The 15,606-nt window shown below is 41.7% G+C and overlaps 1 protein-coding gene across 2 annotated transcripts in view; it reads right to left on the reverse strand.

Annotated features, from left to right (window-relative positions):
- The window catches only part of syde2 (synapse defective 1, Rho GTPase, homolog 2 (C. elegans)), a 52,776-nt gene that overhangs the window by 26,259 nt on the left and 10,911 nt on the right, over positions 1-15,606 (reverse strand). For both annotated transcript variants that reach the window (XM_042514552.1, XM_042514560.1), the window contains exons 2-3: positions 13,676-13,968; positions 12,109-12,508 (exon numbers count right to left, since the gene is read on the reverse strand). In XM_042514552.1, the coding sequence (XP_042370486.1) occupies positions 12,109-12,508; positions 13,676-13,968 (693 nt within the window). The remainder of the gene's footprint in view (positions 1-12,108; positions 12,509-13,675; positions 13,969-15,606) is intronic.

Below are 15,606 nucleotides of genomic sequence, written 5' to 3' on the forward strand. Positions count from 1 at the left end.
AAGTCACTGTAATCACTGGTTTAACCATGATTACACGTAACTGTTCAGAAGTCCAGTGAAGGCAGACAGGAAAGAAAAGACTAAAACCAAAGGCAAAGTATGCATGAGCCATAATTTACAGTCTCTCAGAGAAGCACTACACCTTCGTGGCACATCATCAAGTGATTAGGTTTACATACAACCCAGTAATCCACTGACAGAGACACATTAAGCAGCCAACGCGTTATAAACACTTGAGCACTATATAACACAGTTATAGTCTCTATATGTAAACCTAGACAGTGATTTAGATAATTAACTGTTGCTAAAATGGCCAGATATCTAAAATTCTATTGTTCACAAAGAGTTTCCACAAGGCCCCTTTGCTTGAAGTGGGCTTTATTCAATCAAACACCAGGGGAATTAAAGTGGAATGTCTTTAGCTGCAACTCCAGGAAAAACATTGCCTATATGCGTGGAAATGTCTGTCCAAAGACACCAACCGCTTCAGGGCTGAGCTAGAGTTACTTAGTCATTATTCAAGTTGAAAAACAGCCATTTGGATTGGACCGTGTGGGCAGTTCTTGCCTAACTAGATGTCTACAATGTGAAATTTTAGGGTCTAGAGTTCTACGCAGGAGTGACAGCCATTGTTTAGTCTACAGGACAGAGCCGTGGCTTTAAATTTTATCCATGTTGTTTTTTCAACAGGTCGCTTACCCAACAAGAGCGTCTCTGTGGCTGGGCTAATAATCTTACAATATCTAAAGCTGCTGTAATCACTATTATTCAATGAACATTGATTCAAATGTCTATGTGCTTCGTGAAAAGTGTCACATGTAGAGCCACAGAGAATTATCAGCTAAGTTTGTAGTTTCCAAAAGCTACAAAGAGATTTCTACTGGCTTTCAGCTCACCATTTTGGTTTGAAGGCCTGTAACTTTACTATATTGGTTCTCGCACTGCTCTGACACACCTTTCCACAGAATTATGTCTTGCTCTTGAACCAGTTCAGGATTCTTGGAAACTTGGTGCTATATAACAAACCAGCCAGGGTTTTTCGCACAGCGGAAGCAAACAGACATAGCAAGACGGAAGATTGCACTGATTACCAGTGAGCTGTTTAAAGTAAGAGATTTTTTTTTTTTTTTTTTCAAATAACAAGCATTTGCTAAATATTGGTCTAATGATAAGAAGACATACAAGAATATTACGTGCAAGACTTTATCCACATTTTACAATTTGTAGAATATGATACACCCACTGATGTTGTCATGTTCCGCACTTCATGTCAAGGAGAACCTGCTTTTTCTTGGTTCTAGCCTGGAACCAACTTTCAAGTTTCTGAACTAATCTATTTATGGGTCCAATTGCTGAGAACAGTTCAAAATTTGGTGCGCAAACCAGAACAGAACATGTTCCGTGTTGGTAGAAAAGGAGTATCAGTGTCATTTTCAGCCACAGAAGGCTGTTTTCGGCAAAAAAAAAGCTCTACACACCAACTGTACAGTACCTACCAAGCACCACACTGCAGGAAGACAAAGTCAGCAGCTAGATGGTGAACATAGTGGAGTATTTAACAGCTTAAGAGCCAGATATTACCCTCAGGAGTTGGTGGAGACAAAAAACAGAGCTAAAAGGGGAGCAAATATTGGACTTTCAGACTGAAACAGGACTCCAAATAAGTGCTTATATTACTCCTTATCAGCCAGATGTGTAAATAGGCAAGTGCTTTGTAAAGCCATATCATCTTTAAAGTTTGTCAGTGTGGAGTTTGTGTCTTGTTTTTCCGCTGCCCTGAAATCAGTTAATGCATGTTTAAGAGTCTATCAACAATTGCTGTCACTATTTTTAGTAGTAACATCACTGGTAACATGTCTGAATGTTTTTTTGCCTCCATCCATTAGTATGTTCTGACTGTAACTGCCTTAATAACAACAAAAATTAATGTACCAATGCACCTTCTACACGATTACTTCCAAAGATTTCCATCACCATCACTACCCTTTGAGTCATTTTCCACTTTCAAATAATTTACCTGGCAAGAGACGGAGAAATAATTGGCACCAAGCCATTTGAGTGATTAAAGTGGAATTTGTCAAATTACAGGTATCCTGCTATTTGCTCAATGGGAAGCTTGAGCTGGTCTCAAACAGAAAAACAGCTATTTTCTACATTCAGAGCTCTCTTAATAAGATTTCCTCCATGGCTACCCTGCCTTTTTTACACTTTAGAGGGAATACCTCGCTGCATGGGCCCATGGGAGATTAATGCTGGACTACATGACTCTGCAGGAAGAGTTTACCTTCTGTGAGCCTTGTAGGAGTGCTTTTAGACTTGGCCTAGATAGTTAAAAAGATATTCGGCTGATGAGCTATTTAGACATTTAAAGATGATCATTTAATTCATGATTTTGGATTTCTCATTTCACATATAAATGCTTTTGTTGTTTTAATCAATTACTTTCTCTGAGTAAACCTCAGAAACAATAGTGATTCTGTAATAGAGAGAGAAACACACACGCAGAGAGAGAGAGGGAGATACAAAGAAGAAAGAGGAGGGAGAGAGAGAGCTTGACCCTGCCAACATCACCAGCTCTATTTTCAGAGGGGACCTGCTGTGCTATTCTGGGGCGAGGGCCCACAAGTGAAAAGAGGGAGGCAGAGGAGGTGCAACAGGATGGAGAGAAGGGTAAGATGGGGGGCAGAAGCAGGGCAGGGTGTAGCCAGCAGATGGGGGACAAAGGCGCCCCTTGTCCAGGCACTCAGAGGTCTGGATGGTCGACTGGAAGGCTGGCAGGCTGGCTGGTGAATGTACAAATGAACACGGCTGTTCTCTCACATTCCTCACCAAACCATGTTTAGCCTCCTTTCCCCTCTGGCTGAGTAGCCTTCCCTGTCACAGCTTCCTGCCAATAATAGACACAGAGGCGCTCTGAGAAGGGAGAACATGGGTGGAGGCCTCTAGAGGTGCAAACGCACCAAACAACATCTGGGGTGGGGTCGTGTACACAGAGAGCTCTGGTCAGGTCTGAAACAAGGTTTATCAGGAGTGAAATTCCCCAAACATGAAACACAGTTTAACTTTGAGTTCTTTTATAGTATTAATTTCTCTACATATTGCGTTGAGTATTACATTACAGTACTATTGAGAATGAAAGGTATTATGCATGCTGTGAGGGTCCAAGGACAGAGGGAACCATATGTTGACACAAACTGTGATTTGTGATATTGGAATGTATGTATAAAAGTGAGTTGAACTAAATATAAGTAGCAAGTAATAGAGATCATAATGTGTCCATAATTACACATATGGCACACATGAGACAACATCTCACTTAAAGAAGATGTTGCTAATTATTGAAGACAATGCTGTTGTTCATTTACATCATTATCGTCATCATTATAGCAACGGTGTGGACTCCACTATTTCCTTGAGTTGGAATGATTTATGGGTATTTATTGTTATATATATGTGCTAAATAGCTCACTGCATCAGTGCTACATAAAAATATAAGTCACAAAAGTTCCCTAATGTAGATATCTGAGCAAAGAATAATAAGCAACCATAAAAAACAACCACCTGTTTTGTATCAAGTATCACATTTTGCAGTACTTGGCTGGTATTCAGAAAGTGATCAATAACTATTCTTACTTCTAATCAATATCAGGATAATGCTATCAATATTTTGATTCTGATTTCAATCACACTGCTACATGTGATACCTATAAAAAATGCGGCATCAGTGCCCATTTACTTCACTATGTGATACAATCAACATCAACAAAACAACGTCCATCAGCATCCTGCTGTTGTTCCAGTTACTTGATAATCATCAAGAACTGGGGCAATGTCCACGATCCCTGTAAGGCACATCAGTTAATGACTGCTGCATGGTTAATGACTGTGGTCCACACACACACACACGCAGCTGTGTCCTCTGTAGCCTTTGGCCTTGTGGCAGTAGCCAGGGGAGTAATGCGACACCTCACTAGCTGAGGTTCAGGGCCGATGGTTTGACACCCAGCCCTCCAGGGCCATGTTCCAGGGTCAAAGGGCAAAAGGTCTGCATTTCTCTGGTTGACACCTGAGCTGGGTAACTGTGTCCACCCCCAATGCTTGAACATGCACATGCACACACAATATTACTGTAACACAAAGAGAGAGTGCATGTAAATATGCATGCATAAAGACACACACATGCCCTTTGTGACCCTGCAGACCTCCTCATGCACTCGGCCGACACCTCTTAACAAAGCCCAGGAATTTACGAAGAGGGCTTTTCAAAACGCTGTCACCAGACAGGTGCACGAGGAGGGTGTGTGTGAGCATGTGTGTGTGTGAGGGAAGACCTGATCATTATCGAATAGGCCTGATATTTGTATCCTCCATCAAGAGCCAACTTGTCCCTCTAGCAAACGCCAAGCTGTAAATAATAGTCGGATAATGTGAAATGCCTTCCTGTGAAACAATATTAGGTGCTTTACCTACCACAATGTGAGAATGTGTGTGTGTGTGTGTCACTGTGTGAGCATACTCTGATAAGCCTTGGAGGGAGACAGTAATCTGCTGTCCCTGATTACCCCTGTAAAACCATTTGTATTCACTTGAGTATGTGCGTGTGTGTCTGTACAAGCATGTCTGCCAAATGTGTATGTTCAATGTAAAAACAGAAAAGACCAGGGAGTGCTGACAAACAAGGGGAGTGTAAATAAACCGGTGAATGGCATACTTGTCCTGTGGTTTCTTCGCTCGGTGACCGAGGCCAGGCTCTGCACTGCTTCCTCTCCTTTTGGCTCTAAATCATTCAGCGCTGGAAGGCCTTTCAGGGGCTGCGGGAGCCCCGGCCGTTTCATGACAATGGTTACAAAACCCCTGCTAATATATCCAAGCATGCAGGGCCTTCTCACTAGCACAACATGGCCCCCTGCCAAAGCAGCCCTCATGTAGCCTAGCTCGCCTACCACTGCAAGCATTCCTGCCCTGCTGTAACTCCACCAACACAGTGGCTGCTAATTCTAGACAGCCTGCAGCCACACCGGCCTCGCTGCACCGCCACCATCCAAACAACAAGGCACTAACAGCTACACGTTGAGCGCTGACAGATGACTTGTTTTTTTATATATGAATACAAACAAAAAACTTTTTCAGCAGTAAATATTTAATGGAGACACAATCAATTTTACAACGATGCTTCTTTACTGCAATTATTTCATATCATTATATTTATAATGTAGAAATGCACAGGTTTGCTCTAACTTATTATATAAAGATAATGTGGTCAAATTATTGGCTATAGTATCATGACATCATCTGCGTTTAGATTGGCTCCATGTAAGCCTTGCGTTCACTACTATGCACTTCTTTCTGCCACCAGGTACCATCTCCCGGGAAAATGAAGGAAAATGAAGGCTTGATTTCCAGCAAAGAAAGTGTGTCATCGATTGCACAACCCTGCAGGTAGTACCAAAGAGAATAAATGTTTTGGTTTTTTTTACATACTTTGAAAATCTTTTAGTTTTTGGTCCAAAAACAGGCAACATAAGGACACCACCTTAGGCTCTGGGAAATGTTTTATACCATTTAATTATATAAAAGATATATAAACAGCCCTTAATACTTGAAGGTTAAAAACACTCTTGGAAAACTTCTTATCAAACGCATGGTAAGGATCAGACTCTCCACTAGTGTTGTCACAATACCAACATTATCTTTAGAAACAATACCATGGCAAAAACCAAAAATATCAGAAAAATAATGGAACCACACTGGAGCCCTCGTTTGAAAGGCAGGACAGTTAACATTAGCTTCTGGACAAAACAAAGCAAGTCTGAATCGGGTACAACCCTATTATCATCAACCCCAGAGTTAACTTCAATCGTGTCCCATATGTCTGATTTTTCTCCAGTTCAGTGCTTTGTGGTGAGACAGACTTGTGCACGCAGCTCATTTGGAAAAACTCTGCTTCAGCGATACAGTAGTTTATTTTCAGTTACATTTGACATCACATGTATTTTTCACTTTCCTGATCGGACAACAGTATGAGGCATTCCTATACTAGGTTTACTTGCCCCGTTTGAGCATGAATGTCAAGCCCTGCAGAGTGCTGCATACACACACACACACACACACACACACACACACACACAGACTGACCTTCTGTCGCACATTGATAAACTCATAGGAATTTAGGAAATACGGCATTAAGAAAAACAATGTCATTAAAATACCATACTAATAAAATGGGGTATTGTACCGTTTTGAGCATCAGGATATTGTAATACCTTTTTGGTATCCGTACACCGTGCCACACTATTCTCTTCTGACTAAACTGCAGATACTACTGTGACCCCAAATGCATGCATAACCAATTGAGGAAGGATTCTGCATTAGCGTGCACAGATAAAATCCTTTATTCATCAAAATGGAGAGCAGCACAGTTTTCTGCAGCTGGTGATAAAATGAAGAACAGACCAGAAAGAACAAGCCATGAGAGAACTATGTGACCTGAACTTCACATCTATCGCCAAGCTAAGGAATTTGTTCTGGTTTTGAAGTGCTGCTCTCACATTGTTGCTCCTCTGACTTGTTGACTTCCTCCAGACCCAAACGTGCAATCGTCAGCCGAGATTAGATTCCAGGTTGGAGCTTGGAGGCTTGAACTCTCATGTAACTTTAGCAGCCGGGGCCAACTCTCAAACTCAGCAGCCAGCGTGACCAAAACAACCCCCAGAAATAGCTCTGATCCCACTCTGAGTGCTGGCCAAGTCAGATTCCCCCAAACAGGCGCTAAAGGGAACAAGAGATTGGGAACACACCATGCTCACCACCCCCAAAGTCCATCAATCATTATTCTCCATACAAATAGAGCATTCAGATGGACAAAAAGTCAGTCAATAGGCAGCACACGAGGAGTCTGGAGTGTATCCGGTGAGAGAAAAAGAACCAGCCAGCCAAACAGAGGAACGCTATAGTCGCAGAGAGTCATCTACATCTGCACTGCTTCATTAATTCAGCAGGCACTCTTATTCGTGCTTAATCAACGAAAGGCCTGTCAAATCTTAAGCACTGCAGATAAAGTGGAGTCTGTATGGGCTCATATCTATGAAGAAACGATGAGACTGAAACAGTGAAGCTGAGCACTATGGCTGCACTCATTGTGTTCTGTACTTAACAACTTTGTCAAGACGCACTTCAAAGTCCATTTTTCCCTGGGCGGCATGGGCACATTTGCAAAAATGTGGTTAGGCAACATATGATGTGGTATCCTCAACACACATGCAGTAGTAGTGGTAAAGATACTGCTCGCTGTGGTGGTAACAATAATGTTAGTACAAACCAACACATGTTAAGTGCAGTGTAGTTTGGTGTAACATTTTCTATTTGGCTATTTACTTTCATGAAGATGTCCAATGTTTTGCATGATTCAGCCTTTTAACCATAAATAATGAATTTCACAATTTCGCAGACCACTTTCAAATGCATGTTGTACATTTGATTTTGAATGCATTTCTTGCTATTTCAGGTAACTACTGTATTCCTACTAAAAGTCTTAACAACTCTGAAACTTTCTTGAGTTGTGAAATCCATCCCAGTGTACATCAAGTTGCATTCATTGTTGCATGGTATAGAAGACTACAGCAATTTGAAAGGTCTGCACTGCATTACATTTACTGCATAAAATGTTGACATTATTGTAATGCAACATCCAGTTTTCAGAATAGGCAGCTGTTATGCAAATCATGTGTGAGTTGCTGTTAATGGGCCTAAACAAAGCAGCAACCTCCTAGGCTGAAAAATCAAGCCAATGTGGAAGTGTCAAAAATTGCAGTTCCTCTAATATCCACTTGAGGCTGACTCCAAAAGCGAGTCAATCACCATAGACCCCCATGTTAAAATACAAAAACATTTTTGGTCTCTATAGCTAATGTCAACATTCATGACAACTGTACGGGGTTGTATTTTTATATAACTCACCTGTTTAAATTTCTTCAGGCTTAAAGTTACTTATATTTAAGGGAGGGGCCACTACAGTCAGATCCAGTCTCTCATCCAAATATGCTCATTTCATGGTCAAAAAACCCGGTCTACAAACTAATGGGTGACATCACGGTAGCTATGTTGATTAATTTTATATAGCCTATGTATACAAATGGCAAAACAACTGGTATAGCCCCTTAAATAATCCATGACTTTTATCCATGACTAGATATGTTTTCCTGATAGAGTATGCATAAGTCAGATCACTGGAAAAGGATCATTCTGATCAATAACCTTCCAACCACAGCATATATTTTATGATCATTTGTGCTGCAGGGTGGTAAAAAGAAATCCACTTATTTCACTTTTAAAGCATCATCTTGCAGTTTGCAAGCAAACAGCTCATCAACTTTGGTATTTCAGTGCGTATGAGCGGAAAAATCGCCATAAAGGTCCAGTTTATCTGGAAGATCAGGGTACAATACACAAAAGCTTTCATAAAAAAGTGTGTTTTTGTAATTATACACCTTCTTAAACAGGTCCAGTTTGACCCTGTAGTGAAGAGATGGGACACTGAATGCAAGGTGCAGTGAGCACCCACAGCAAGCTGTTGTCATTTTCACTCCTGCCCACCATCCTCAAACCCTACCAACCAGTGTGAGCGGAGGAGGAGTGCAGCGTCATTCTGCAGTTAAACTGAGTTAACAGCAACCACAACACACACACACAGAGACACACACACACAGAGACACACACACACATCAATTTCTATAGGTGAAGGAGGTTTCTAACTAAAGCAATACTTTACCTCCCTACCCTTCCTTTTGATTTTGCCCACTGCACCCACAAGACAAAACACACACGAACAACCAGTAATGAACGTTTCCTCTCTGATGACACGTAGCCGGGCTTGTTGCTCGTTTTTTGTTGCAGTGAAGTGTGGGATGGCGTCGCCAAACCCACAGGAATCAATTGCAAAGTCAACACAGCAGCAAAGAGGGAGGCAGTTCCGGCGCGGGAGGCAGAGGAAAAAAAAACAACACTTCTGTGCTCCCGCTTCTCATTTTCACAGCAACCAGTCAGAGCACCAGTAAATCCACACTATCACAGACCTGCTACTCTCATTAAAGAGATTCTTATTACAGGATGTGAATGAGGCGCAGGTCTTTGGGTGGAAGCAAGGTGGTGGAAAATGAAGTGCTTTTTAAATAGGTAGATGGCTCAGTGAATGTTTAAAAAAGGCTTTCTGCTCACAGGAGCTTAGAACTAGATTCCTTCTCTGTTAGAAATGCTGATCAAGCGAACTCTCAACGCTCTCTCCTCATTTATGTCGCCTCATCTGCTTACCTAGCATGAAAGGCCCCTAATGAAACCAGCAAATTTCATCTGGACTGCAAAATAAGACTGAAACCGATCTAAAGGTGCAGGCAGAAATAGCCTAGATTGCATTACCTTTGTGTGCTATGATTAGTGCCTTTCTTGTGCTGGTACGCTGAGACTCTTTAGGGACTGGTTTAATCCTAATCCTACAAGGACAGTCTCTCAGGACGGAGCCACATGTGATGTCAGAGACAGCCAGGAGTTTGACGCCAGTCAATGAGGATCAAGGACTTTATAAGCAGCCAATCTAACCTGTGTCCTTGTCACAGGCAGATTTGTTTCGGGAAGATAATGCCACACCTTAAGAGGTTACAGGGATAGGTCAGGTTTTTTTGAACTGGAGTTGTATGAGGTGTTTATCCATAGACAGTATATGACAAACAGTAGAAGTCAATCGGTACGCCCCCATAGAAGCAAGCTGGAGTCTGACATTGAAGCTAAGTAATTTGCTACTGTGGAGGGGTTAGCCACAAAATGTACTTTAGCCACCTAAAAAAGTCCCACACAAAAATAAAATGTTGCCAGTTTGCGAGAGTCTGCTATCTTGAGAGTATTTTCACTGCTTCACCTCCATCAGACAGTGATTTTCTACAGGAAAATGAAACTGTTAGATCATTTCTTCAAAGTCAGACTCCATTAAGAAAAACGGTGATTTATCATCACTGAACACAGGAGCTGCCGGTGTACCCCTGCCCCCATCAGTTTGTTAGTGTTACTGTGTGACTAGAGGGTTAGTTTAAATTTACCAAAGTCTCACAATAACACTAACTATCTCATCGAGGCAGCGGTAAACCAGCAGCTCCTGTGTTGAAAGTACTGCTGCATGATTAATCTAATCGCAAATGCAATCGCGATTTCAAGCTGTGCGATTATGTAACCGCATAAAAGGCTGAAATTTGCGTATTAATGGAGGAGGGTGGCCTGGATGTGGAAAGTCCACCTGTAGCCAAAGCCAAGAAGAAAACTTTAGCCAGTTTATGGAAAAAACTTACTTTTTAAATATTAAGTTATTTTGAAAACAGTACTGTGAAAACTCTACTTAATATTTGTATGTTTTGAGTTGAGAAATACACACTTCAAAACTATTATTATTCTCTACATTTTCCTTTATAACCAAGAAGGTAGACTGATGATATCATTATTCATTTATTTATTTTATCATAATCACAATTGCAAATCGCAATATTGTTCAGTATAATCGCAATCGCATATTTTTACCAAATCGTGCAGCACTAGTTCAAAGTGCTAAAATCCTTGTTATTTTCAATAGAGTCTAGTGACTTTGATGAGAGCAGAGGTTGGGAACTGAAGTTGTTCACTGCTTTTTCATCGAAATAGGACATCTGACTGACAGGTAAAGATGTGAAAATACCATCAAAATAGCGTATACTCAAAATCATTTTCTATCCACGGCAGTATCTTCCCTGTTGGACTCCTGCCTGCTTATTCAAACTGGAGGCGTGCAAACTGACTATAGATTAATACCCCATACAACCCCACTTCAAAAAATCAAAACTATCCCTTTAAGACCTTCCCACTCTTCAAAATAAACTGCTTTGTTATATGTACTGATAACTGTTATGTATAAAGTATGTTGTATAATGTATAGGAACATGTCTCAACAACTTGTGGTTAAAACTGTTGAATTTCAGGGAAAAATAAGTTATTCCTGAGATCATCTCAAGTTTTCATTCCTGCAATAAAACTGTGGCGATGAACACTAAAGCTTAAGTATTAGATTTCGCTGAGCACACCCAAAACGATTGAGCCTCGCTTTGTGCTCCTGCGACTAGAAATGACTGTTGCGTGCCACAGAAAAGTGTTGTCAAAAGTTGTAATTATAGGCTCAGCTCAAGATGTGCCAATTGGTTCAAACTACTATGTTGCCACATCAGAGAGAACAAAAAGTCGGAAGTTTGAAAAAAACACACTGAGCTTATTAAGAGACAGGGAGCCGTGTGCTGGCTGTCATCATTATGCCTTCACTACAGACCAGTTGAGTTGTCAACAATCTCCAAGCACAACAAGTAAATCAAAAAGTGCAGAGAGAGCACTCCAATTTATTAGTGGTAGTTCTGCTTAAACTGTGCAGGTCATGAATCTGTTTTTCTGTGTTTGCACACATGATAAAAGCAGTTTTAATGAGCAAGCTTTCAAGGCGAGAGCTCTAAAAGGAATCTTTAAGAAGCACCAATTTACAAAGATCACAGCACTCTGTGTGAACTGCAGTCACAAGTAAATGGATATTCTTTCCTCTGAGGAATGCCTAGTCTGAATTCCTCCTGGCTAATGTCTCTCTGAGTTTAACTAATGAGGGACACTGATAAGGAGTGATATGATTAGACAGCCACAGCTCCTGCCTGCTCCTATCAAACACAACTGAACGAGGAAAAACTGAGCTAGGACGGCTGCATTTGTTATAGATTAGATAAAGAAATTTTGAATTTTACACCAGCAAAACGTTTTTTGCTATACTGTCTTAAACTTCTCACTTAAATACTTAGTAGTTCTATAGTAAACCAAGAATGCAGAAAACAGTTCTGCTGATCCTTTGATTGAAACATTTTCAACAACAGCTGTAATTTGTGCTCAAGGTGTGAACAACCGCAAAAATGTGACTGGCTGAGAGACAAGTTGACAGAAAATAATTGGCCCTCAACAAATAAAAAAAGAAATGTGACGGAAAGACGGAATGAAGAAGTCGACAAAAAGCAGGAGGCAAAGGAAACTAAGAATGAGAGGATGTGTGTGTCTTTCTTTTTGCCTTACCTGTGGCTCTGCTGGTGGAAGGCCCCCCCTCCTCCTGAGGTTTGCACGCGAGCATCTGTCTGTGCAGATGTAGTGCCTCTGTGGAATGTACAGCATTCCCCTGACTTCCATCTCCTGAACCGCCACCGAGGCTTTCCCCTAGCGCCTCCGGCCCAACGCCGCTGCCGCCACTCCCCGGGTTCCTGCTACCGTGACCCACATCCCCGCCCCTGCTTGGCCTCCTCTGGAGCTCTGCTCGTGGGGGGACCAGCAGCCGGACAGAGGATCGGTGAGACATCTCCGGTTCGTCGTCCTCAGGGATCGGGTTGTACCAGATCTCCCCTTCATCATCTGCGTCATTCTCCTCGGCTGGATCCACACTCCGAGGGTGAGGAGACGTCTTGGCCTGACTGACATTAACCTAAATCAAGACAGAAATTTCCTTATCATATTAGGGGAAAAGGCAAAAGAAAGCATGATGACACCTGAACAAAAACGCACAGCAACTTCTGTGCTGAGACCAAAGTCACCTTTTCAAAGGAACTGTTTGACATTTTGAGAAATGTTTATTTGGTTCCTTGATTAGAGTTGGATGAAAAGAAAACACCTTGTTAGCTTAGTTTAGCATTAAGACTGGAAATAGGTCGGGGCGCCTGGTGGCTCAGTGGATAGAGTGGCGCCCCATATACAGAGGTTGGATCCTCGCCGCAGCAGCCGCAGCAGCCGTAGAGGCAATAAAAGCAAAAAAAAAATCTTTAAAAAAAAAAACTGGAAATAGGGGGAAACAACAAGCCTGGCTCTGTTCAGAAATTTACCCCCCCCCCCCCACCCACCAAACCACCCACCACCCCCCCACACTCCACTTCCCTCTTTTTTTTTTTTTTTACAAAGATTATTTTTTGGCATTTTAGCCTTTATTGGACAGGGCAGATCAATAGCATGGAAGGGGGAGAGAGAGAGAGAGAGAGGGAACAACATGCAGCAAAGAGCCTCAAGCGGGAGTCGAACCCAAGGCCGCTGCTGCAAAAACACCACCCTCATTCATGGGGCACCTGCTTTATCCACTCAGCCATCGACACCCCAGCCTGGTATGATAGATTGTAAAGCCAAGAAATACTCTGCCCCAAACCTCCTCTTAAAACCATAACTTGTTGAGTTTACACTTTTCTTTTTTTTGTAGAAGATAAATAAACAAGATGTACATGTTAACTGACAAACTTACGACTTTTTTTAAATTTTGGACATAGCCAGGTTAGCTTATCCCTCGTTTCAAGTCTTTATTGCTAAACTAAGCCAATCTGGTGCTAGTTTAAGCTTTAGGGCAGCGATTTCGAGAAGTCGCTTCTTTTTTTAATTTGGACAAAGCCAAACTAGCCCTAGCCTTGTCTTTATTGCTATACTAAACTAACCAGCTGCTAGCTATAGCTTCATATCAGAGATTTAGAGATATCACTGCTCCTTGCCGAGAAACACTCAGGAACATACTTTCTCTGAGAAAAAAAAATCTGGTCAATTTCACAATTTCCTTTTTGTACAAGAAAGCAAATATTTTCAATTCTCATTCTAACAGAGAGACCTTGAGGCTAACCTGAGGCAGGTGCAGGCGGGCTGGCCGTGATGGAGCCCCTCCTGAGGGTCTCAGGTGATCTGGAGAGGGACTGGGAGGAGGCGGCTGCTGATGGGAGCCCTCCTCCTCAGCTCCCAGCATTCCCTGCGGCTCATCCTTGGTGCAGTGATTCTTCCCAAGGGAACTTTGCTGCAGCCAGTTTCGCTTTTTGGACACGGTGATGGTGGTGAGCGGCGGCCGCCATGACGGGGACTCGCTGGCCCTGCCCACCTCTCGGCCATTGGCACAGGGGGTATGGACATTCTCAATGAAAGCTGAGGGTGGAAAGAGAAGGAGTGTGAGAGTTACAACTTCTAGGAATACAAATGCAACTAATCATCATCATGATCATCATTTAAGTAATTACTGAGCTGAAGTGAATCTGATGTTTAACCCTAGACTTTTCAAGTCCTGTCAGGTTGAAGAAAACATCTGTATCAAGAAACCGCAGGTGTGGAAACCATGAACAATGCCATTAAGTTTTATAGAGTTTTCCCTCTCTCATCCCTCCTCTTAGAAAGAAAGAGCCACGTTGTGCCTCGTCTTGTTTAGTTTTGATTTTACAACTTTTAGATGGACTATTGTGATTTTGTTTTTATGACCAAAATCAAACTTTCAGTTACTCCACCACTGTCTCCCTCCGGAGCACATCCCTCCTCTTTTCTACTCGCTGATTTCCCATCTCGGGAGTGTCAGCTTTGGGGATATGTGGGCTTTGAATTCAAAAGAGATCACAGGGAGATGGAGGGATTGAGCACTCGCATATCTTCCATCACAGCAACTTGGAAAAAAGAGTGAGAAACCGCTGGCATTACAGCTGTGAAAATAGAGCAGAGAGGGGAGTGTGTGTGTGTGTGTGTGTGTGTGTGTGTGTAAGGGGGCGACGGTAAGTACAGCCAGTGGTGATATGTGCAGTGAAAAAGGACAAATAATAGAGACGGTGACGTGGTCCCTTACTGTCCCAAAAAAAGCATAAGGGGAGCTGCGTAGCTTTGAGTGTGATTGTGTATGTTTGTTTTTTTTTCAAATCAGAGTAAGAATTGGTTTCTCGCTAGAAATCAAAAAGCACCTTTGCAAGTCATCAAGCATGCTTTAATTTTTAGTTAATTTTTAGTGTTGACGAGCAGATGCAGGTAGAGAAAAACAACCTCTGAACATGTGTGTGTGTTTGTGTGTGTGACGGGCAGAGCGAGGGCAGGATCTTGCTCTAACATGTACAGCAGGCTCGTGTAAAAAGACTGTTTTGATCCTCAGCGGCTCCCAGACGAGCCCCTCCACATGCTATAATGACAACTTCTCCTTTCCTCAAGGAAATGCATTTTTACACACGCCAAGGCTACATCCACCAAATTATAGACCTGGGAATATTTTCACTTTAGGAAATCAAAATCCAACATCCAGCATGTGCATGTGTGACGGCATTATTAAAAAGTGCGAATGAGTCAGAATAAACCACAACTTTTTTCTCCATTGTATTATTAATCCAGAGCAGTCTAAGAGAAGGGAAGTGCTGTACATTAACCCTTCAAAACTGGAACACATTGGTTTGATTTCTTTCAAAAACATGGGGAGCAACTTAACAACACATGGCCCAAAAAATAGCAAGTTACTAAAATCATATGAAAATAAGCCATAAAAGAAAAGTAAAAAAACAAAGGCAAAAAGAAGACTCGATGCAAGTGCAGAAAATTAAACAAAAATACATGGTTTTTTTTCTGTACCATAAATGTAAATATTCAAATGTAATGATTATAAATACATTTCCGAAAATGTTCCCTAGTTTTTGATAATTTTCTGAGTGCCCCCCCCCCCCTTTTTAAAACAGATTTTTAAGTAAATTCTTCATCACTTTGTACTAAAACAGATTTTTAAGTAAATTCTTCATCACTTTGTACTAATATCTTGCCAAGTTG

The sequence above is a fragment of the Plectropomus leopardus genome, chromosome 3 (assembly GCF_008729295.1).
Source record: "Plectropomus leopardus isolate mb chromosome 3, YSFRI_Pleo_2.0, whole genome shotgun sequence".
NCBI lineage: Eukaryota > Metazoa > Chordata > Actinopteri > Perciformes > Serranidae > Plectropomus > Plectropomus leopardus.